The sequence below is a fragment of the Trichosurus vulpecula genome, chromosome 5, assembly GCF_011100635.1.
Source record: "Trichosurus vulpecula isolate mTriVul1 chromosome 5, mTriVul1.pri, whole genome shotgun sequence".
In the NCBI taxonomy this organism is placed as follows: Eukaryota; Metazoa; Chordata; class Mammalia; order Diprotodontia; family Phalangeridae; genus Trichosurus; species Trichosurus vulpecula.
This window is the reverse complement of record NC_050577.1, coordinates 202,153,277-202,177,244: the sequence shown is the minus strand read 5'-3', so window position 1 is coordinate 202,177,244 and position 23,968 is coordinate 202,153,277. Positions and strand designations below refer to the sequence as shown.

General features: G+C 42.7%; 3 protein-coding genes and 1 long non-coding RNA gene across 5 annotated transcripts in view; all 4 read right to left on the bottom strand.

Moving 5' to 3' along the window:
* The window catches only part of LOC118849751 (maestro heat-like repeat-containing protein family member 7), a 42,092-nt gene extending 35,481 nt beyond the window's left edge, over positions 1 to 6,611 (bottom strand). For both annotated transcript variants that reach the window (XM_036758715.1, XM_036758716.1), the window contains exons 1-2: positions 6,433 to 6,611; positions 5,923 to 6,002 (exon numbers count right to left, since the gene is read on the bottom strand). The gene's annotated coding sequence lies outside the window, so the exon portion shown is untranslated. The remainder of the gene's footprint in view (positions 1 to 5,922; positions 6,003 to 6,432) is intronic.
* Positions 6,259 to 11,640, bottom strand: LOC118851171. The gene is made up of 6 exons (XM_036760690.1): positions 11,342 to 11,640; positions 9,282 to 9,398; positions 8,026 to 8,148; positions 7,483 to 7,635; positions 6,433 to 6,552; positions 6,259 to 6,291 (listed from the first exon to the last, which is right to left on the bottom strand). Exons 1-6 carry the CDS (start codon positions 11,498 to 11,500, stop codon positions 6,259 to 6,261), a joined length of 705 nt encoding a protein of 234 aa, XP_036616585.1. The 5' UTR covers positions 11,501 to 11,640.
* Positions 11,641 to 11,869: 229 nt separating this feature from the next.
* LOC118851170 (maestro heat-like repeat-containing protein family member 1) lies at positions 11,870 to 15,430 on the bottom strand. The gene is made up of 7 exons (XM_036760689.1): positions 15,338 to 15,430; positions 14,961 to 15,005; positions 14,228 to 14,372; positions 13,489 to 13,532; positions 13,062 to 13,221; positions 11,985 to 12,037; positions 11,870 to 11,890 (listed from the first exon to the last, which is right to left on the bottom strand). Exons 1-7 carry the CDS (start codon positions 15,428 to 15,430, stop codon positions 11,870 to 11,872), a joined length of 561 nt encoding a protein of 186 aa, XP_036616584.1.
* Positions 15,431 to 16,960: 1,530 nt separating this feature from the next.
* Positions 16,961 to 22,836, bottom strand: LOC118849750. Its single transcript, XR_005010441.1, has 3 exons — positions 22,759 to 22,836; positions 21,922 to 22,032; positions 16,961 to 17,036 (listed from the first exon to the last, which is right to left on the bottom strand). It is a non-coding gene; the product is annotated as an uncharacterized LOC118849750 (long non-coding RNA).
* Between the last annotated feature and the right edge of the window lie 1,132 nt (positions 22,837 to 23,968).

Here is a 23,968-nt window from a genome sequence, read left to right as displayed (position 1 = left end):
GGATAACCTGGCAGACCCTTTCTAGCAGATATCCCTGGGGCTCCGTGACTCCACCAAGGAATGTAAATGAGATTATCCCACTAGTGGGATCTTTTGATCAGCCAGGACCTTTGTTCCTGTTTCCCCCACCCTGTACCCCCACATATCCTATATAAGCCAAGCCATTACCCCAACACATCGCCATTGATTTGTGGCACAGTACCCCAATGGCCGCCGGCTAATAAATCCTCCACTTAAAACTTATACTCTGTGGTGTGTCTTGCTCGCTTCTGGTACAACAAAATGGTGGTTTTAGCAGAACAAAGCATCTCTCAAGAAGCTTGCTGGGGAGGGGGGGCAGGGCGGGGAGGAGGAAGGAGGGGGCACAGAACAGAATAGCATATATACACAGGTAGGGCAGGATAAGCAAAAGAAAGAGCAGACAAAGTGCTCTAATAAATACTGAGGACAGATGTGGTACTGGAAAAATTAGTTATCGCTAAGGAGACCCCTGAGAAACCCCTAGACTCTGACAAACACCCCCAGAAAGAATGGACTCAGATCTCTTCGGCATTTAGCAAATATCCCTGGGACCCTGTGACTCCTCCAAGGAATGTCAATAGATAGGACCATCCCACTGAACGATAACCTGTCAGACCCTTACATCCCTGGGACTCTGTGGCTCCTCCAAGGAATGTCAATAGATAAGATTATCCCACTTAACGATAACCTGTCAGAATCTTTTGATCTGTCAAGATCTTTGTTCCTGTTCCCCGGGACCACCCACCACCCTGTGACCTGGCCTGTAAAACTCCAAGAGATGATTCACCACCATACCGTATTTCCTATATAAGCCACAGCTTCACCCCAACACAGGGCCATTTGATTTGGGTAGCAAAACCCCAATGGCCGCCAGCTAATAAATTCTCCATTTAAAACTTATACTCCGTGGCGTGTCTCACTCACTTCTGGTACAACACAGAGACCACATTCAGTTGTGGGGGGATAAAGGAAAGGTTCACACTGAAACAGCATTAAAGGTGATCCTCGAAGAAAATAAGGATTCTAGAAAACAGGGATCAGGAAAGAGTATATTCTAGGCAAAGGAGAGGGCCTGCTCAAATGAACAGAAGTGGGGGCCATGAAGTCCAGTTCAGAGAACATACTGAGTTCAGGGACCAACTAGCAATTCAATTTAAAGGTGGATTAAGTCAGATTGTGGAATGCTTTAAATAATAGAACTAAGGCATTTATATTTTATCCTAGAGAAAAGAAGACTGAAGACTTTGGAGCAGGGGTATGGAATGGCCACACTTGTGCCTTAGGAGGATTTTTCTGTCAACTGTATGAAGGCTGGACTGGAAGGAAGAAAGATAGTAAGTAATCCAAGAGACCAATCAGAAGGCTATTAGAATAGTCTAGGTGGCACTCAATGAGTGCCTGAAATAGAATTTTGTAATGTGAATATAGAGAAGGGAGTAGGTGCTAGAGATGGTCGGTAGGTAGATTCAGTTGGTCTTTGGGAAATGAAGATAACTATAAAGTTGTGAACCTGGATGACTAGATGGATGTTGGTCAAATTCTCTGTGGATGCTCTCATCCAGTGTGTTAGCTACCCTCACTTTTGGGTCATCTGCAGATCTGATCAGCATACCATCTATACCTTTACCTAAGGTCCTTGAGAAAACTCAAACAGCTTAAGAACAAGCACAGATCCTTGGAGCCCTCCACCAGAGACCTCCTAGCAAAACAAACCGACACTGACCATTAACAACTTCCCTTTGAATCCTTTCATTCAACTAGTTCCAAGTTCATTTTATTGTACTGCCATATGAATTTACACGTCTCCATTTTTTCTCCACAAGAATAATGTTTTATCAAATATTTTGGTAAAAGCCAGGTAAATTATTTCTACAGCACTTCCCTGATCTAGTATTTTCAAAACCTTGTCCCAAAAAAGGAGCTAAGATTAGTAAAGCATGACAGGACTTTGTAATCCCTGATTCCTTTCTGACATGGTCACTAACCATCTTTTTAATGATCATTCTAGAATTTTCCCTGGAATCAAGGCCTAGTTCACTGCAGTATAGGTTATAGACTTGGTTCTCTCGCCTTTTGGGGGCAGCTAGTGACTCAGTGGCGAGAGCTCTGGACCCAAATTCAGGAAGACCTGAGTTCAAATCTGGCCTCAGACACCTACTAGCTGTGTGCTCTTAGACAAGTCACTTAACCTCTACTTACCTGAGTTTTTTCAACTGTAAAATGGGGATAATGATAGCACCTACTTTCAGTGTTGTTTTGGTTTTTTTTTGAGGGGGGAAGGCAGGGCAATTGGGGTTAAGTGACTTGCCCAAGGTCACATAGCTAGTAAGTGTGTCAAGTCTTTTCAGTGTTGTTGTGAGAATCCAATGACATAATGTTTGCAAAGTGCTTAACATAGTGCCTGGCATACAGTAAATACTCTATAAATGGCTATCATTATTATTATTTGTAATAATAATAATAATTTACACCTCTAAGGCACTAAGGTTTGTAAAACACCTTATATGTAATTTCATTTGAGCCTCACAACAGTTCTATGAGATAGGTAGAAAGTAGATATGGATTTCTGTTGTTGTCTCAGTCATGTATGACTTTTCGTGACCCCATTTGGGGTTTTCTTGGTAAAGACCTTGCAACAATTTGACATTTCCTTCTCCAGCTCATTTTACAAAAGAGGAAACTGAGGCAAACAGGGTAAAGTGGCTTGACCAGAATGACACAGCCAGTAAGTGGCCGGATTTGAACCCAGGAAGATGAGACTTTCTGGCCAGGCCTGGCACTGTACCCACTGCTCCACCTAGCTGTCTTGTGGCTATGAATAATGACCTAGAAAAGCAGACTGAGAAGGAACTGAGGTGAGTATAGAGGAGAGGCGGGTCAACAGTGTCAAAGGCTACAGAGGAGTCAAGAACTGAGAAAGGTCATTGGATTTGCCTATTAGGATATCATCAGTGGCCTTGCAGAGAGCAGTTTCAGTCAGATGGCAGGGTGAGAAGCCAAGCTACAAGTTGTTGAAAAGAAAGAGGGGATGATGCAGTTGTATTAATGAGTGCTGATTTTTCTCTAGAAGATTGTCTATGAATGGGGTGGAAAGGTCGAGGACGAGAGCTTGAAGAGATCTTGGCAGCATAAAGAGACAGTGAATAAAAAGAGACTCAAGATTAGGGAAAAAGGAGGCATGGCTGATATCTCAAGCTCCCAGAGGAGAAGCTTTGGCCTTGCCAATGAGGACTTTACTGAGTGGTGCAGTGGTTACAGTATTGGGCCTGGGGTCAGGAAGACCTGAGTTCAAATCTAGCCTCAGACACTTACTGGTTGTGTGACCCTGGGCAAGTCACTTAACCTCTGCTTGCCTCACTTTCCACAACTGTAAGATGGGGGTGATCATAGCACCTACCTTACAGGGTGGTTGTGAGGATCAAAGGGGATAATAATTATGAAGCAATTAGCACTGTGTATGGAACTAAGTACCACATAAATGTTAAGTATTATTACAGCCATTATTATCTCTTCCTCCAAAGCTTGAGCCAAGGAAAGGATAGGTAATGATGTGGAAGGGATCTGAAATGTAGAATTGGGAAGAAGAGAGAATTCATGACAAAAAGTCTCAATTTCTCGGTAAAGTATGACTCAAGGTCTCTGCTTAGAGAGTGAAGGGAAAGTGTGATGAAGAGAGGAGTTAGTACAGATGCTAAACTGAGTGGTGAGACCGGGAGTCCATCAGGGAGGAATACAGAAACGGATGTTAGGAAGGAAGGCCCAGCCAACTACAGGGTGTGGTGGAGCTAATCAATACAGTTTTGTGATTCCCTTCAGAGGCATTTGGCAGCATGAGCTGTTTGTTGTCCAGCCATTTCAGGTGCCTCCAACTCTTTGCGACCCTCAAAGCAGAGGCGCAGGGGTTAAGATAGAAAAGAAGACTGTGAGCTGAGTCCTGAACCTGAAAAAGGAGGGAGAATGACCTAGAGGCTGAGAGAGAATTGCCGCCAGTATCTTGTTAGGATGATAGAAATGGATGAGGTAAACCTAGAAAAAAAGATTAGAGTGATGGTGGCAGGAGGAGGGTCTGAAAGCGGTAAGGAGCAAGAAGTGTTCCCATTCATTCCCCTGGCCAAGCATGTCTGTTAGGGAGCATAAGAGAAGGTATATTCAGTACGGAGGAGTTTGGCCAGGTTTGGCAGTGTTTTCGGGGGGGTGGGGCAGCCAGATTTCCCTAATTTTTCAATTTAATTTATTTTATTGTGAACTTAAGAAATAAAACAAGAATTTCCATAACATAGTAGAATGGGGAAAAAAAAGATGATTGCACATGAAATGGCAAATCTATTATGTTCAACTTGTACAGATTTCCCTAATTTGAAGATGGGAAGGATATAAAAGGAAGAAGTCTAATTCAAAGGGCAGTTTGTTAACAGTAGATTGGAGTTTCAGAGGTCACAACAGAGAGAGAAAGCAAAATGGGAGAGGGACACTTAAAAGATAAGGCTGAGGCAGAGGTGGGGTCAGGGATCAGGGAGAGGTAATAGGGGAAGAGTGCTTTTTGCCTAGGCAACCTTCAACTGTGAATCACAGGGATCAGAAAAGAGGAGAAGTTGCTAGCTATACAATAGTAGATTGTCACATCCTTCCAAGAAGTAAGGACAGATCTGTCCCACGTCCCAACTCAAATATCAACTTGATTATCACCCTCTGGGTGAGAGAGGATGAGGTTGAGTCTCTGAGTCTCTTGTCCCAATTGGTCTAGAAGACCATGTGGCCTAGGAGCAAGAAAACAGCTAGGAGGCCAAAATGCTGAGAGGCCTGGTGTCTAGTCACTCGGGGTGGATTATGCCCCAATTTTTGCCTCATGAGTAAGTAGAAAAAAAAACAAAGAAAATAAAAATTGGAAAATCAGGGAGTACTAGGCCAAGTATATATAGAGGAAGTCCTTTTTTGTAGGTAACACAAATTTGAGGCCATTGAGGGATCAATTCTCAATATACCTGAAAAAGAGGAAGCTATTCAACATGTGTATGTGTATGTCTGTGTGTGTCTGTGTGTGTCTGTGTATGGTGGCAGAGGAAAGGGGGCGCGCAGAAATTACAGGTACTTTTGCCACCAAAAAGAGATATTGGAGAAGATATCATCAATTACTGACTCATATGCTACTTTATTATCTTAATAAGATCTTTATATAAGTAATTTACATATATATAAATACCTATATTTGTGTATATATTTATATATACTTATATGTATGTGTATATGCATGTGTATATATATACACATATATATCACCCTCGATGGAAATATGAGGGGTAATAGACTTTTGCAAGCAATATTCTATAGTACACCACACCTTTATAAAAGACATACAATCTCTATCACAATTAACTGTTGAAACAAGGTTCAGTATATTGATGGACAGCCCAAGTGGTATAATAGTATCCCAAAAATATTAAAAGAATGAGAGGAAGCCCTTCAACCCACTGGATAGCTCTTCTACTGAAGATCTGTGGAAAGATCTACAGATAGAATGGAAGGGCATAAAAGGGTTGCAATCTACAGCAGGAGATACAAAGCCTAGATTTATGAAATCCCAGAGCCATCAACGTACCAGAGTCTCAGAAACGAATGTGTAATGCTGGCCAGAAGAATGCTGGCCAAAAGACAAGAAATTGCTTCCAGCTTTACTCCCTCTCACTTAATAGCATCTCAACAAATGAAGCAAAGATCGTGTTGACAGTTATCAGCTTGGAACACTATCTGCCAAGGCTTGGTTATCTATCTATCCGAGGGAGTAGAACCTTCTCTATTGGCTGGGGATATTTGCACTGGGAGATTGAAAGAGAGGAAAGAGACTGGAAAGGAAGAAGGAAACAAGAAGCATTGGAGGAAATAGGGGCTGTCTTCCATGACTACCTGAAATTGGTGATAATCATCATTGCCTTCTGTCTAATAGGACTGGAGATAGAGGTTGGTGGCTCCTGTTTTACCAGTTCCTGTGACTCCCCAGGGAGTAAGAGTAAAGACAATACACATCATTATCTTCCCACATGCCTCCTCTTTCCTGTCATTTCTCTGTACTCCAGCCTCCACTTCCCAAAGAAAGAAAAGCCAGGGTACCCAAAGGCTCAGGCTCTTCCTAGCATTCCCAGAACTAGACTCTGGAAAACACTCCTCACCAGTTAATTCCACCAGACCAGAGATAGGGGAGGGTGACAGCACAAATTATTTCCTAAAGGGAAAGCTACAGCACTAGCAAAGGCTCTTGTGGCCTATTTCACAGGGCTTAAGGGGATCAGGAATCAAGAACAAACAGGGATAGGAGACTCAGTCTTGGACCTAGCCCAGGAGCTGTGGTTACTTTCCATGATGACCAGTTTTGACCCTAAGATGTCCATGCCCCTCAACATGCTAGGGCTGACTCACCATCATGAAGTACACCATCTTTTTTTTGTAGGAGAAATGGAGCTCTGAGTGAACCACACTTGCCAAGTTGCTTGTTAACTTGACCACGTTATTCAGGTAATTCAGCTTCAGGTCTGTATCCTATATCAACCATCAGAGTCAGATTCCTCCAGAGTGCCTCCTGGGAAGTGATGGTTCCTGGGGCTCTGGGTAAGCGTATAGATCTCAAGATTTGGGTAGGGAGAGATGAAAGTCAGGGAAGCCTCTAGCCCATCCATAACCCTGCCCCCACCCCCAGGGACATTATATGGGACCTTAATAACCCTCACAAAGTCCCAGCCCCATAAGCTAAGCCAAAGCGTCCCACCCTCTGCAAACTCTGCGTAATGTCCTGTCATCATATTAACAGATCATATTTGTTTAACCCTTTAAGATTTTCAGAAGCACTTTCCTCAAAGCAGCCTTGAAGTAGGTAGTATGAATATTAATCCCACTTTACAGATGAGGAAACTGAGGTTCAGAGAGGTTTAAGTACTATAACCAGAGTCACACAGCTGGCAAGTACCAAGTGTCAGGGATGGGATTTGAATTCACGTCTTCCTGACTTCAAGGCCAGTACTTTTTCCAATATTACCACACTGACCCATGCACAGGAAAGAACTGGGGATGAAATTTCACCCATCAAGTCATAATGGAAAATTTTTTCCACTGACATCCAAGAAAAGCAGTTGTTCCTGCCCCCAAATTCTGCAAAATCACTACTTACTCCAAAGGCCTGCCCTAGGCATCAAGATCCAAAATGGAGGCTCTAAACACATATTATGGGGTAACTATAGTCAGTAGAGTCCTGCCCTTATCCACCTTGCCTTGATTGAGGTCAGGCCCACACGACCTGCAGCCCATGGACTGCTTATGGTCCACGGGCACGAAAAAGGATTTCACGTGGCCTGCAAAAAATGTAGAGGATGTTTTCCTCTACATTTTTCACGGGCCGCCCAAAATCCTTTGGCAGGCCACAGGTTATACAGGCCTGATCTAGGTCCTCCTGGAAAATGAGAGTTAAGGCTGTACCTTTTCTACGATGCAATTTTCATAGTGATCTATGATTAAAGACAAGATGACGTCTGCATGGACACCAATATCAGACTTGGTCTCTTGAAAAATCCTACTATAGGCAATGTAGATAGTGTTGCAGATTTTTACCCACTCCATCTGCTGAAGTTCCTGTTACAGAAAAAGATAAGGCTGGATCACTTTTGATTCTTCTTCATTACTCCCTCCTGCCACCACTACTGTGTCCCCTGTACTTTCACCTAAAAATTAAATGTCTTTTCCCCATTGCCTAATGGGAAAACTGATGTCCAGGGAAGGAATAGAATCTAATTAGAGGACAGAGAAGGAGAATATGTATCCATAGAGTCTGAAGCGTAGGGTTGGTGGTGCCAGCTGAGGAAGGGAAGTTAGTGACAGAGGTCCCCAAGGCAGGAGACCCAAAAGTGGAATGCTAGAACCACAAGGAAGTAGGGATGGTGTAGTTATGGAGCCATGGTGTGGAGATTTTGAAGTCACAGGAAGCCTGAGGTGCACAGATGCGGAAATGCTCAAGACTATTACTTTGCTGAGTTTGAGGATAGGGGATGTGTTCTTATCAGTGAGTATGCTGCTGTAATCTTGAAGCACGTTGAGAGCTGCCTTAAGATGGCAGGTAGCCACGATACTAATAGCGTTGCCAATGCCCTGTAAAAACAAAAACATCCCTCAATATCCCTGTGAGTCCAGACAAGTCAACAAGCCCCTACCAGATATTTACCATGTGCATAGCATTGCAAAAAGTACAAGGCAGGGAGGGAGGGGTACAGATACAAGAGAAGAAGATATAGTCCCTTTGGAAACCCCATTTACACTTTTTTTTCATTAAGAATTTAGCAATAATCTCAACAAAAACAAAATCGGAACAATTCTTATAACCATATGGGAACAGGGGACAAGACCTGTGGTTTTGCTAGTATAGAAAACTCTCAGGTGAGAAAATTCCCTTTAACAATGTAGGTTGGCTCATTAAGTTTAAATAGTTGTCTTATGTTCATACAACCTCTAAGTATTAAGATCAGGATTAAAATGCTTTTTCTGTTACTCCACACTGCCTTGGTAGGCACTTAAACCATATTTGTTGATGATGGAGCCTTGGTCATCTGGGAGGGAGACTCTGGGGAGGGAAAATACTACTCCATAGGAGAGTTATTAAGTTAAAAAAAAAAAAAGCAAAACACTTCACCTGCAGCAGAGATGTAGAAAAATATTGGCTATATTGATTGGGGTATGGTTAAAACAACTGTCATATGCAAATATAATGGAATAGTTCTGAGCCATTGGAAATGCTAAATATTAAGGATTAAGGGGGAGACATACGTGAACTGATGCAAAGGGAAGTCAGCAGAACCAAGAAGCCAACATCCATAATGACCAATGTAGATGGGAAAACAACATCACCACCAAAAAGAAATGGGGGGTTGTACAAGTGTAATGATCAAGCTTAGCTCCATAGAAGGGAAAAGGGTCACCCCCCCCCTCCCTTCTTTAGGTGGGGGACTATGGGCGTGGACCTTTGCCAGACTCAGTTGATGTCCTAGTTAGTTTTGCTAAACTGCTTTTTGTTTCTTATTTATTCTTTGTTACAAGGGATGGTTCACTGGGAGGAGTAGAGGAGGGGGAGGAATATACTTGGAAATAAGAGTGATACAAAAATAAAAGATACCAATAATTTTTTTTGAAAGAAGACTCCTGAATGGAGAGTCTGAAGACCTAGTTCAAAAATTCTGTGCTCTAATACTCTCTAACATGTGCCTCCTTCCTGGGGCCTCTGGCCTCACCATTCTCTCCAACTCTTCCTCTTGAGTGCTGTTGAGGATATCGGCTAACATCAGGGAGACGAAGTTATGGTCAGTAGAGCCCCTCAGGGTGTAGCCAATGAGTCTGTATAAGAAGGACTGGAAGGAGAAGAAGGAGGAGTGACTAGGGTCTTAGCAAAAATAGTATTCTAAGCTATATGTATTCACCCCTCCCCTCTGTCATTGTCAACCCCCTCCCCAAAACACACACACACACACATACACATACACATACACACACACACACACACACACACACACACACACACACACACACACACACGGGTCTTCTATTGCCACATCAGACATCTCAGGTTCTGAGATGCCCAGAGAAAAGTTATAATAACTCACATTAGTATAGGGGGCCTTTTAAAGTTTACAAAGCACCTTTCTCACAACTCTATGAGGCAGGCAATATAAACATGATTACAGTACAAATATTTTAGATGTGAGAGCTGAGGTTCACAGACAGGTTAAATGACCCAGGCCTCCTGACTCCAAATTCAGTGTTCTTTTCCATTTACCACCCTGCAGGAAAATAGATCTGTGTGACGGTGGCTAGACCAAAGAGTAGAAGGCAGGAGGAGAGCTCTACAACCTACTCTTCAGTCGCTGAGGGAAGTGTCGGTCAACAAGCACCTACTATGTGCCAGGCACTGTTCTAGGTGCTGGGGATACAAAGAAAAGCAAAAGACAGTCCTGACTTTCAAGGAACGCTCAGTCTAATGAGGAGACGACATACAAACACCTATGTACAAGCCAGTTATAAACAGGATAAAATGGAGATAATCAACAGAGCAAGGAAACTAGCATTAAGGAGGACTAGGAAAGACTTCTTATGGAAGGTGAGATTTTAGCTCAAACTTGAAGGAAGCCAGGCAAAGTAAGAGGCTAAGACGAGGAGGGGGTAAATTCTAGGCACAGAGGAAACAGGTGGTGAAAAAGCCTGGAGTCACATCTGAACCTTCAGAAGAGTGATTCCCCTTCCTCCTAGGGACCCAAGCCCAGGGTCCCGACTAGAAAGAAAGTGTGGTACAATGGACTAGGAGTTGGGAGAACTGGGTTCTGGTCTATTCAACTCCTAATTTGCTTTGTGATTTTAGTTTAGTGACTTAAAATGGATATAGCACCTGTCCAGCCTGCCTCACAGTGCTGTAATCCTCCACCGAGATAGTGGACATGAATGAGCTTTGAGAAGCAAAAAGTGCTAACCATATGCAAGGTGTTACTGCTACTGCTGCTGCTGCTGCTGCTAATATTACTGTCATTAATCTTCTGCTTGTTTCTCCTTTTTCTGAGATCTTTGAGGCCCAAGAAAAGTCACTTAACCACTTCCTGGATGCCCCTACTGTCCTTATGCCCTCCAGGACCACCCTAACCCCCTGTTGCAACAATCTGGCTAGCAGCTGTTGTGGGGGTGAAAGACCAACACAAGCCCAACAACAAGCACTCTACAAGCACGCTGCAAAAGTCCAGGTTCTTTATCTGCTTTAGTGAGGAAAGCAACGTTAAGGGGTTAACAAGCTTACTTTAATTCAGCATACAGACATCATTCACTTAGTTCAGGGGGAAAAGCCAGCACCCTGAACTTCAGAGCAAAATACAAAAAAATTATAAATATCGACAGACAGACCAAATAAAATTCATAGTTACCAACATCTAAGTTCAGCGCAGGAGCTCATAACAAGATCTGGCCCAGAGTCACAGCTGTGGGTAAGAGCTCCAAAAAAGAGAAAGCCAACCCCTGGTTTTACATCTTTTTCAGGGTCAAGGGTGAGTCACACAGGCGACTCACCCACATGACCTAAAATCATCACAAAGAGGCGACTTAAACCCACGTGGTCTAAAAGCCTCTCATGTCCCAAACATGTCACTCAAACTCATGTGTAAACTAGGCCCTCCCCTGAGGCAAGGAGGTCACCAAGGACTCCCAAATCTAATCAAGGAAACAAAGGCCAAACTCTTCAAGGGCACTTGGTTGAACTGAGTGCTAAGAAACCATTTTGTTTGCCAACACACCCCCATAAGACACTTATGTGTACCTTCTCCTCCACTTGTGACCACTTGAAGCTTTGGATCTTCTCAAATATCACTCTGATGAGATCCTTCAGCCAATAGTCATCATCGATGGCCAGCAAAGCATTATATGAAAACTTGGGGAACAGAAAGTGGAACACAAAACACAAGCAGGGAGAGGTCATTCACAGAGTGGGGAGAGAAAGATAGTAACAAGTCTGAGGGCTGGGACTTTGAATATGGAGATAGAAGCTGGGGAACGGGGCACAGCCTCGGTAAACAACAGAAAGACCCAGGAAGATAGATCAGATAGGGCTTGAAAACATAGGAATGAGACTAAACCATTGAATAAAATAGTGAGGGGCACATAGGTGACACAGTGGATAGAGCACCAGCCACGGAGTCAGGAGGACCTGATTTCAAACCTGGTCTGGGGCACAGCTTGTGTGATCCTGGGCAAGGCACTTAACCCCATTGCCCCAGAAAATATTAATAATAATAAATAGTGAGTTGATTAAGATTTGGGGACAGGGGCCAGACAGTATAGTGTAGCCTCATTCTACCAGGGCGTCACCCTCAAAGAAAAGCCAAGATTAGGGTGTAGGCCTGTGAGCAGCTTTCAGAAAGGAAAAAGACAAGTGAAAAGAGAATTGGTGTCTCATTTCTCACTAGAAGCAGCCTTTTCTCCCATTCCTTCTGAATTAAGTCCTCTTTGGTGTGTTCTAGATTTAAAAAGAAAAAAAGAGGGTACATCTCATTAAGGTCAGTCCTCAAAGCCATCAGACTGCCACTCATCTATCAAGGGGAAGCAGAAGAGGACATTGAACCTGGAGCTAGTTCAAGGATTAAGCAAAGTAGGTAGCTGCCTAGAGGACAATATGCAGAAGGCACTTTAAAATTTAACTTAATCAAGGCAACTTTTTTGGGAGCCCGAAAAGTCTGTTTGGTATACGCTGGGAATGTGTTTGGGATATGCCAGTTGCATGTATTATATTGATAAATACAGCACTCTTATTCACAGTAGAGGCCAAGAAATAGCTTTCACAGCATAAAGCAACAGGCCAAAGCCAGGAGTCAAGGCCTGCCCAGGCACTTTCAAAGGGAACATCAACATGGCATATGACCATGAAGGAAAACAAGCTTTAATGAGAATTCTCTATTCAATACAACCTCATAAAAATGTAAAGACAAATGTTTCTACAAATTCAATTTCTTTGTGATTTGTGAGTGAAAGGAAATTAGAAATGCAGAGCCCATCAGAGTACGGTGAGTTACAAACCACTCGATCAGTGGATACAATGGTACGTAGCACACTCATTCTGATGACGCTGTTGGCAAGGAAAAAAATGTCCTTTTTAGAACCACTTCTAAATTTGCAATTGTAGCTTCTCCATAAGCAACTATGAATGTCTTGGGCTATTACTACGACATTCCTAAATTACAATTATTCCATTAAGAGGCAAAATTATATTCATATTTTAACTTGTCAGGGAGAGGTTTGAGATTCAATCCTTGTCTAAGGCATACAAAAATGCCTTGGCTGAGCTCTGCTTTGACCTGCTCTAGAGGCAGATTGTGTTCAGCCTACTGAACACAGACTATTGTCTATGAAGAACAAGGAAGTCCCATAGGGAAGGGACTGCCCCCAAGCTCCCTCCAACGCAGGGTGGTTCTATCTCCCACCCTGGTTTCCTTCTGTTCCAGTATCTCCCCACCCCCTTTTCTTCCCCCAGCCCCTCTCCTCACTCTCCAGAATGTGAATCATATCAGGAATCTCTCTTGTCCACACTTGGCCCAGTTTGAAGTGGATCACAGGATGCAGGGAGTTGAAAGGGTGGAGAGCATATAACAGCCAAAGGGAGTTTATGCCAAATTCCTTTGTTTTATATGGCATCAGAGAAGATATCTGGGAAGGAAGAGGTGGGTATGAGGAACAGCAAGAAATGATCCGGGTAAGGGTGTAATGTACATAGGGGTAACAGGAGAGGTCAACCTTAGGTCCCCAAATTCCAGCCCCTTTTCCCACATTTGTGTCACTGCCTTTTAGGCTTCTAGGCCCCCTCCCTTAAATTCTCTGACCCCAATCACACCCCATACCCCTTAGTTATGCCTCCAAATTCCTCACCCAGACCCAAACCAGTTACTCATCCCAGTCACCTATAGCATCACTTACTAGAAGGTGGACAAAGAGCACCTGCGGGGAGGGGTATTCAGTAGCTGCAGTAAAGACAAGAAAAAGAAAAGACCAGGGGGCATCTAGGTCAAGTTGTGTCGTCCCTAACACAGTCCATTCCCACCCCACGTCCAGTTGAGACTAAGCCCACAGATAAAGGACAGAAAAGAGGAATCGATGATACAGAGAATTAGGGTCAGGAACCCCAGAGAGAGACCCTGTATCTGGGGCAGGTGCCATCCCAAGGCACTCTCTTAAGAGGTCATGGTGTCTCCCCATCCTCGTTCCACCCCTAACATCCTTAGACTTCATCCACCACTCAGTGCTCTATTCTCTTTATTCTCTACTTTTGGACCTGCCTTTGCTTTGCCCCAGCTCTACCTCAGGCTCTGGTCTTGTGGTCTCACAGCCCTCCTTCCCAAGGTATACAGCTGTCCACTAAGGTTCCCACCTCACAGCTTCTCCAGCTCCACACCTACATTTCCAAGCTCAAGCTCGATCGATCTCTCTCTCTCTCTCTCTCTCTCTCTCTCTCTCTCTCTCTCTCTCTCTGTGTGTCTCTCTGTCTCTGTCTCTCTGTCTCTCTGCATCTCTGTCTCTCTGTGTCTCTTTCTCTGTGTCTCTGTCTCTCTCTGTTTCTCTGTCTGTCTGTCTGTCTCTCTCTCTCTCTCTCTCTCTCTCTCTCTCTCTCCCCCCCCCGCTCCCCCCTCCCAAGGGAAACCCAACCCTTCCAGCTCACGGTTAAGATGGTAGCTGCTAAGGTAGGGGGCATGGCCCAAGGCCTGATTCTTCAATGCAATTTCAGTGGCAGTCTTGCAGAGGGGCACAAATGCCATGGGGCTCATAGGCTGACACAACACATTTATCAGTTTGGGCAGGGACACCTAGAGGTAACATGGAATACAGGTTCCAACAACAGTTTCAGTTGCCAAGCCCCACTGCAATCCTTACCACCACCACCTCTACAGGGGGCTAGAGCATCATGCTCTCATCACCATCATCTTGTGCCCTTATGGGATGATGGGGAGGGGGAGCAAGGGACAGCGATAATCCCTATAGCCCATGTGCCTACTCCTCCCATACAATATTTGAAAAACATGCTAAGGCTCTCAGAAGACATTTCTGATCGAGGACAACCTCAGCAGGAATGATCTTACACAAGGGGAAGAAACCTCCCTGATGATTAGGGTCATGAAACATGAAAATGCATGGGGCAGGAGGTCAGCCTACCACCATGGAGACTTTTAGGGAAAAGGCTATCTTCCTGTCTGCCCCAGGGGTCACAACCCTAAGACCTAACTGGCAGAACAGTCATCAGGGGTGGAAATAGATAGAGATTCCAAAAGTAAGTGAAATTCTTAAGGCAGCCCCTTAGCTCTGAAGGAGATTTGCTATGGGGAAGAGGCAACTTGAGGGTTAAGTTGAAAGGAGTCAGGAGAAGGGCAGGCATCTTTGTCTCCAGGAATCTATACCAGATGTAGGATATTGGCTGACAATTCCCGGGTTTCCTCATCAATCTGAAGGAAATGAGAAAAAAGAAAAGTCAAGCCAACCCAATCTAAGCCTCCTGGGTCAGTACCTCCATCAGAATGTCAATACTTTTCCCTCCTTCTGTCAGGGTCTGAGCTAAATGCTGATATTTCTGAGCCCAGAGGCTACAGAAGGCATTTTAGACTGCACCTCATAATCTGAGCCTCACTCTTATTCTAGCCTCCCCTCCCTTCCCTTCTCTCCTATCCTTTATGTTCCCAATCCTACCCTTCTTGTAGCTCTTTTGCAAGCCCTACTCTTGCCCTTTTCCCTCTTTGGGGCTCCCTTATAACTGAGTCTTCACCCTTCCCCTACTCACCGTGGATCCAATCTCATTGAGTCTGATGAGATGGTTAATAAGCACACCAGCTTGTTGCAGGGTGAAGTAGTCACAGACACCTAGTTTTTCCATAAATTGCAGTAGAGGCAACCGTACCTATTACATAAGTAACATAACATATACTTATGGAACATTCATACTGTGAGGTACCTTTGAAGATTTTAAAGATGAGGAAACTGAGGCTCAGAGGGCTAAAGTGACTTTCCAAATAGCAAATGATGTGTTAGCATCAAAGCTGGGATCAGAACCCAAATCTCCTCAATCCTAGTCCAATATGTTTTTCACTTTGCTTAGCCAATGGTCCTAGCTCCTTTTGATCGCCATCTGGAGGCCTACAGCCATCTGTTCTTGTACCAGCCATCTAGGAATACCTAAGCACGAAGCCTGGCCCTCCTACAAACCCTCCTCCTGTAAGGAACTCTTCTCACGATCTCAATGACTGAGTTGGAGGCTGGGAGGGGAGGAAGACTGGCAGAGGGGGTCAAAGGGAAGAATCTGGGTCCAAAAAAGATACTCATTCACAACTTTAAAGGGAAGCTAAGAATAAGTTCATAGGATCCCAGCTTCTCCTTTAGAAGTCAAGTAGTACTTGATTCTTTGAAATAATGGTCAAACTCCTTAACCTAATACTATTCCAAGGTCTCTTCAGTTTTGATTACAATCTACCTTTTCTGCCTTCTCACCCACTATCTTCCTACATGTGCTCAACTCTAGCCAAGATGGCCTATTCACTGCCCTCCAAACATGCTTCTGTACTCCACCCTCTGTGCTTTTGTTCATACTATTCCTTTTGTCTAGAATTTCCACTAGCTGTCCAACCTACCACCCCCCTTCCAAATCCTATTGTCAAAATTATACATTATCCTTCAAAGTCTAACTCAAATCTATCCTCTTTCAAAGAAATTCTCAGTTCTGGGCATACAAAGATGAAGAACGAAAACTTCCCTGTCCTCAAGGTTTCCCATAATCCTGAGGAATGCAACATGTGAACAGATAAGTAAACACAGGATAATTTTGAGAGAGGGAGGAGAAAGAGAGAGAGAGGTGGGGGGTGGGGTGGGGAGAGACAGAGACAAAGACAGAGATGACGATAGTTAATGACCCAGGACATAGTGAAAGACTGATGAGAGACACAGAGGGAATGATCAAAGGGGAACATTCTCTCCTAACCATCTGAGTCCCAAGCCATCCCCTCTAAACCGCTGTGATATCTATGGATTGTTCTTATATTCCCATCTTTTCATGAGTGCATCTGTTAGCTCCTGTATCTTATAAGCGCCCAGCACAATGCTTTGAACATAGTAGATGCTCAGTAAGTTTGTTTGTTGACCGATTCTCCAGTCATCATCTTCTCCCCACTTGGAGAACAACTTCTTGAACCTGCTTCAGATGGTGGGGAATGGACAAATCCAAACTAAGAGCAGGACCCCAAAGCTAAGGTTGACTTAACTCATGTGCCCCACACCCTTCCCCCAACAGTCTCCCCCAAAGCCGATAGATTCCTCTCTCCCCTCCACCCCCACCCCTGAATCACCCCCTTTATACTGTCAGAATCTAAAGAAAGTAGCTACCCTCCAAGCCCCATTTATTGCTTCCATACTCACTGCTTTGGTGTCCTCCTTAATTAAATTTATCACAGTCTGCATGACTTCATCCTTTAGCTCCACGGTCTGGGGCACTAAAGGAAAGATCAAAGTCAAGGTAGCAGTCAACTTCCTCCCTCCTTCCTTTGTCCCCAGAGACAGGCAAGTAAGAAAATTCCACGTTGGGAACTTTGGTCTTCAAAGATTAGACTCTTGCAGAGGCTATCTTATCTTGTCCCTGCCTCAATGCCCACACATACATCTTAAAAGAGGAAAGCATATAACCCATACTTCACTGGAGTCAAAAGATCTGGGTTCAAGTTCCAACTCTGCTACTTACTACCTATATAATAATAGCTAGCATTTAAATAGATAAGATTATAGATATGTACATATGTATACATACATGTATATATTCATGTATGTAAATGCTAGCTATGTAACATTAAGCAAGTCACTTTGGGTATCAGTTTCCCCATCTGTAAGATGAGGAAATTAGACAACATGATTTCTAAAGACCCTGATGGCTCTAGAATCCTTACTTTCATAATGACATTAATCTTATCACTCCTAAGGCTCAAAAACCTTCAGTGATTGCCCATTCCCAAAGGGACACCCTCCTGTGAGAAAGAAGGGGGTCATGACTAGATCTCAAACTATACTACAAAGCAGAAATCATCAAAACAATTGGATCCTGGATAAGAAACAGGGACGTTGATCAGTGGAACAGATTAGGCACACAGTATACATAAAATTAAATGTTTTTGCACAAACAAAACCAATTCAGTTAAAATTAGAAGAGAAGCAAGTAAACAGGGAAAAAAATCTTTGTCATGATTCTCTGATAACGTTATCATTTTCGACATGTAGAGAGAACTGATCATATATGCAGATAAGAGCCATTTCCCAATTGATAAATGGTCGAAGAATAGGAATAAATGTCTTCAGAGGAAGAAATCCAAGTTATCAATAGTTATATGAAAAATTCTTTAATCACTAATAATTAGACAAAATGCAAATTAAAACAACTCTGAGGTATCATTTCACACCCATCAGATTGGCAAAGTTGACAAAAAAGGAAAATGACAAATGCTGTATGAGCTGTGGGAAAACAGGTACATTAACATACTGCTAGTGGAGCTGTCCATTGGTCCTATACTTCTAGAAAGCAATTTGAAACCATACCTTAAAAAAAAAATATTAAACTGCATTCCCTTTGACCTGGTGCCCCACTACATCTACATCCCAAAGAGATCAAAGAAAGACTAAAAGGACCCACAGGTACAAAAATATTTGTAGCAGCTCTTTTTGTGGTGGCAAAGAATTGGAAATTGAAGGGGTACCTATCAGTTAGGAACAAGCTGAACAAATGATGGTATCTGAATGTAATGGAATACTATTGTGCTGTAAGAAATGCTGAAGGATCCTCAATAAGAACGTAGATGTACCTTTTAAACATCCTTAGTGAGAATAAGAAAAACCCGCTGGGGGACAGTGGTGGTGCAGTGAGTAGAGCACCAGCCTTGGAGTCAGGAGGACCTGAGTTCAAATCTGGCCTCAGACACTTGACACATTTACTAGCTGTGTGACCTTGGGCAAGTCACTTTACCCCAATGGCCTTGCCTTCCCCCAAAAAAATAAAATAAATTTTTAAAAAACCACTGGAAGTCTTCAGCAGCCTTTAGTCTGCTCTTCTGCCACCACTAGGACAGACATTTCCACACTCAGAAAGTCAAATATCTGTATAGTGCTGATTGACAAAGATTTATTAGACTATCACCTCAGAGAGAGACATGTAATTTCCAACTAGGCAAGGAAGGAATCTTGTTGTGAGCACAGGGATAAGACATGATGCTTTGTTCCTAAAAAAGCTGGTATTTTCACTGATGGTAGTCCATAAAGTTTGATTGCCTGCACTGATGAATATACATCTTTTTAGGGTACTATCTACCCTATAAAACATAAATAAAGGTAAATTGGTTTTCTATGTGGACAAAGTGTCATAGCCATGTATCGAAATGAAATCAAAGACAAAAATAGTCTCATATGTACTAAAATATTCATAGCAGTACTTTTGTGTGCAGCATATTAAAAACCTCATTTTTAGTTCAACTGAAAATATGAAGAAATTATATTTTCTCCAAACTAAAATCCTTTCTAGACTCTTCCCTTTAGGGAAGGGTACAGAATGCCAAGAACAAAGACTAAGATCTGGGAAATGGAGGTCTAGTAACTATGCTTCGAATAAAAAGTACTTTTTCTCATTAAAATCATTGCTTTTCCCATCCCCTTAAGCAAGTAGCCGGTGACCCACCCAGGCAAAGTGCTCTCTTTTCCATCCCAGAGAAATGTCCTCTTTTTTTATCCAGAAAGTGTTGTAATATTGATCATACAGATGAGACACAATCCTTAAGGGCTGTGGGCAAGGAAAGAACCCAGTGGTTCTAATTGAAGATTAAGTGACTACTGTAAGAGACTTTTGTTCTAGACTGTTAACCTAAAACTTTTTGGGGCTAACCTCAAAAACATAATATTTTAACATATTGTGATTTTTCTTCTTCAATATATCTGCAAATATTACCTAAATTGCCTTGATATAGAGAGATGTCCAAGCGCATGGCAGGGTGGGAAGGGGAGAGGAGAAATTATACCAGTTCAGACAGTTTGGACAAGCTAGAAATGTTTGGATATTAATGTTAAATAAAATTATCTCTGGCAAACTTGTGCCTAAAACAGGGTATGGTATTTGTATTTTTCTTTTGCAGTAGCCAAAAAACCCCAAACCCACCTGGAAACAATAGGGTGCCCATCAACTGGAGATTGGTTGAACAAATTGTGGTATATGAATGTAATGGAATATTTTTGTGCCATTAAAAAACAATGAACATGAAGAATTCAGAGAAATATGGGAAGACTTGCAGGAAGAAAGCGAAAGATTAATAATGTACACAAATGACCACAACACCATAAATAAAAATGACAGAATAAATACAATGATAAATATTTAATCCAGAGGTTAGATGATTATGGGTGCTCACTGTGGCAAATGTGGACCCGTATACCATTGCTGAATTATTCAATTTTGTTTTACTATTTTTCTTTGTTATAAAAGAAGTTTTGGGAAGCATGGGAGTAGACACTCTACAGGGAAATGATTTTGATATTAAAAATATCATTGATTTTTTCAAAAGACCTATGTTTTCCAATACTCTCTGAAGTTCTACCTTACCTTCCAAATGGTCACAACTGGGCAATCAACCCTTCTGCCACCATCACTATCACATTCCTCACTAATAGCAACTTTCTACACACCATATCTTCCCCTCCTTTATGGTACAGTATAGTATAGTTTTAATTCAACAATAGCTCCACACACATTTATTAAGCACAATGTTCAAGGCAGGTGAGTAGATAGTTTAGTCAATAAAGAGTAGGCTCAGGTATCAAGACTACCTTGGGTTCAAGTTCTACCTTTGACACATGCTGGCTGTGACCTTGGACATGTCATGTAAACTTTCAGGGCCCCCAGAAACACTGCAGATCTAGGTAGGAGTTTTATTCACCAGGGAGCTCTATACATTAATAAAATGACAGATCACAACCACCACCCCTCCCCAGCCCCCAAAAATATTCATGGCAATAAAGATATGAAGACCAAAATTACAATTAATCACTGCCTTTAAGGGGCTCATAGGCTACTTAGGCAATGCACTACATAAACAGATAAGTAAATACAAAATAATTTGAAGAAGGAGCAAACACTCACAATGAGATAGATTGGGAAAGGTTTCCCAAAGGAGATGGCACCTGAGCTGAGCCTTGAAGGAAACTAAGGGCTTTAAGAAGGTTCTATGGTTATACAGAAGAAAAGAAAGTGCATATTAGTCAAGGGGGTGGTCTATGCAGGAGATCAAATGATAAGTTTAGGAAAGCCTAAGTTTAGAAGGCCAATTTGGCTTGTACCTAGAACATGTAAAAGGGAACGATTTTTTTAAAGTCTGGAAAAGAAAGCTGGAGCCTCATTGTGAAAATGCCATGTTGAAGAATTTGTAGTTTTTACTAGAAGAAATTGGGAGCCTCTGGAGATTCTAGAGAAGAAGAGCAATGTTGCCAAATCAATGCTTTAAGAAGATGATTTAAGCAGCAGAGCAGAGGAAGTATTGGAGAAGGGAGGATCCAGAAGCAGAGACTAATTAAGATGTTATTACAGTTGTTCTTGTGATTACTGATAAGGGACTGAAATAGTGTGAGTGGAAAAAACAAAGAGGCAGATGTGTAATCAAACTAACAAGACTCAGTGACAGATGGGCTATGAGGGTTGAAGGAGAGGTTTGATCAAGAATGTCTCTGAGGTTGCAAAAGGGAAGAGTGGTGGCCCTCTCAACAGAAATAAGTTTGGAGGAAGAGTAGGCTGGGGAGAAGATAATAAGTTGTTCTATTTTGGATGTGTGAATGTCAATGAGATGTTCAGGTAGATATGTCCAGCAGACAGTTGGTTTTCTGGGATTAGATTTCAGAGAAATTAGGACCGGATATATGTGTTTATATTAACATGTATTGGGGAGTCATCTGTATAGGGATGACAATTGAAACCCTGGAAGCTAAGCTCACCAAGAGAAAGGGTGTAGAGAGAGTCAAAGGGGTGCCGAGGCTACGTGTCCAACCACACCCACAGTTAAGAAACAGGAGATGGACGGATGATGATCCTGCAAAAGAGACTGAGAAGATCCAGGAGAAAAGAGTGTCATATGCTTTTGTATTCCTCCTGTTACTTATCATTTTTCCCATTTTTAGTATGAATACACACACACACACACACACACACACACACAAAGTTTCAGTAAATTTAAAACTGAGCTAAAATTTTTGGGACACGTGTGTGTGTGTGTGTGTGTGTGTGTGTGTGTGTTGTGTATTTCTCTGCTAGAAGACCTTCCCATCCCCTCTCGTCAATAATAACCAAGTTCTGAATCTACTCACCCTCCTGGAATACATCTCTGAAAATCTGGAGTGCTACTGTGACCTCAGTTATGTCGTTGCCACGAATGCTCTTCAGGAACAACTTGGCCATCTCATGGTGGTACAGCCGTGCTACCAGAGAAAGAGAATTCAAAGGAGTGAAAGAGGACAAATGGAGGTTCTAGAATTGGAAGGAACCTAGAAGTCATCTAGTCCAGCCCCAAAAACTGAGGCCCAGAAAAGCAAAGTGATTTGTTCAAAGTCACACAGTAAGAAAAAAAACAAAAACAAGCTGGGATTTGAACCCAAGTTTTCTTATTTTAAATTCTCCACCCCTTTTATAATATCATGCTGCCTCTGATTGTTTACCAAGGGCTAGAAAAGGTTGCAGAAAAGGTAGGATCATTGGCAGGGTCTTAGAATCCACCCCTTACCGCCATTTTCTTCCCAATCACCATAAATAGTCTTTATTTTTATCATTACTGGAATTGTATCTCAGCCTCTCTGGGCTTAGATCACCTCTGGAAGAAGATTATATTGACCAGAGAGATACTGGAGAAAAGGAACAGAGATAAAGGTAGAGGTATTTCTAGACCCTTTAAATTCATACTATGCACAGCTGATATCATATTGCTTTGAGCCTCAGATTTGGGCAAGCCATCCATAAGTACAGAAATACTGTCCCCCAACCCCCACTTTCCACAGAAGATGAAGGCTGGTTCTGGGGCAAATCTAGTTCACCTTGCCTTGGCAGCCTCCAGGCTAGGCAGAAATGAAGGGGGTTAAGTTATTCATGACCCACATAACCCCCCTCCCTCTTCACAGATTAGCTCAGGCCAAGGGACCCTGTATTCTTACTCATAATATGGAAGGACTTCAAGGCCATATCGTGGTTCTGAAGTGAATGTGAATCTGTACTGATAACTTTCCCATAAGTCACCTATATAAGAAGAGAAACTGTTTGGAGGGAGAAAATAGGAGCTCTTTGTCATGGTAAGCAACCCACTATCATGGAAAAAGCATTGAAGTTGGAGTCCGATATTTGGGTTATACCCCTATCTCTGCCACACATGAAACTTGGGCAAGTCTCTTTACTTTTCTTGGCCTGATTTTCCTCATCTACAAAAACAGATAGGCCACCTTAGAGGGTTGTTGTAAGAAACTATTATTCTTAGCATTGAGAGAACTAAAGCAAAAAGCAGGGGAAACAGGACAGTCATAGGGAAAACAGAAAGCTGTATCCCAGAAGACTCCCTAGATTTTCAGTGCCAAATATAGGAGGCAATACTGTCTTCACCCTGAAGTTGTTCCCTAGCACCATGGCTTAAGCACCAAGTGCTTAATTGAGTTCACTGAATTGAGTGATTTGAATCATAGGGAAAATATAATCGTTTCACAGGATTGTGAGTATAATATTCCCTTCCCCCTCGCCCCTAGGAAAATTGGACATTTTCCTGTGGAATGACATGGACTTTCTGTATTTTTTTCCAGTGCTGGAAAAAGCATCACTAGCCTTCCACCACTGAAAATTTTCCTAGTCTGGCTTCATGGGAATTTCTCCAATCTAGCTTGGGGAAGGATTCCAGTCCTGCTCCATAGGGCCAATGCATTTGCCTAGTCGGGCAGCCCTAAGGACCACAAAAATAGTGGCAAATGATACAGAGGCCCAGTATAGGCTGGGTTTCTTGGAGAGGTCCCATGGAGGTGGGGATCATAGAGATTCAAGGGGCCCAGATCGCTTGATTCCCACAGAGCTCACCTGTGAAGACAACAGCACCACAAGGTCATCCAACTTCGATGCCAGATTCATACCCCCAGAACCACTGGCAGCCACAGCTTCCAGGAGCTGGGAAAGACACTAAATGGAAGAGTAGGGTCAGAACTCTAAATCTAGGACCAGTTACTCCCCTACTCTGACTTCATTTAGCACTTTGTCCCTTAATAATCTACCTGTCATGTGCCATTTGTCATGATTATATTGCAGGGAGGGAGATTGAGGATTGCTGGAAAGATTCCATCGGCTTAGGATTTTGGAACATTCCAAAAATGGAATGAGCTAGCATAGAAG

What these genes read in the sequence shown, in the direction of transcription:
- LOC118851170 (XM_036760689.1), bottom strand. Translation starts at nt 15,430, where the DNA reads ATGGAAAAACTAGGTGTCTGTGACTACTTCACCCTGCAACAAGCTGGT. An exon ending in TCAATGAGATTGGATCCACG is followed by an intron (nt 15,006 to 15,337) that starts GTGAGTAGGGGA and finishes CATTTCCTTCAG; the next exon opens with ATTGATGAGGAAACCCGGGA. An exon ending in TATGATTCACATTCTGGAGA is followed by an intron (nt 12,038 to 13,061) that starts GTGAGGAGAGGG and finishes TTTTAAATCTAG; the next exon opens with AACACACCAAAGAGGACTTA.
- LOC118851171 (XM_036760690.1), bottom strand. Translation starts at nt 11,500, where the DNA reads ATGACCTCTCCCTGCTTGTGTTTTGTGTTCCACTTTCTGTTCCCCAAG. An exon ending in AAAATTGCATCGTAGAAAAG is followed by an intron (nt 6,553 to 7,482) that starts GTACAGCCTTAA and finishes TGGTTGATATAG; the next exon opens with GATACAGACCTGAAGCTGAA. An exon ending in AGATGGTGTACTTCATGATG is followed by an intron (nt 6,292 to 6,432) that starts GTGAGTCAGCCC and finishes GATCCCCTTAAG; the next exon opens with CCCTGTGAAATAGGCCACAA.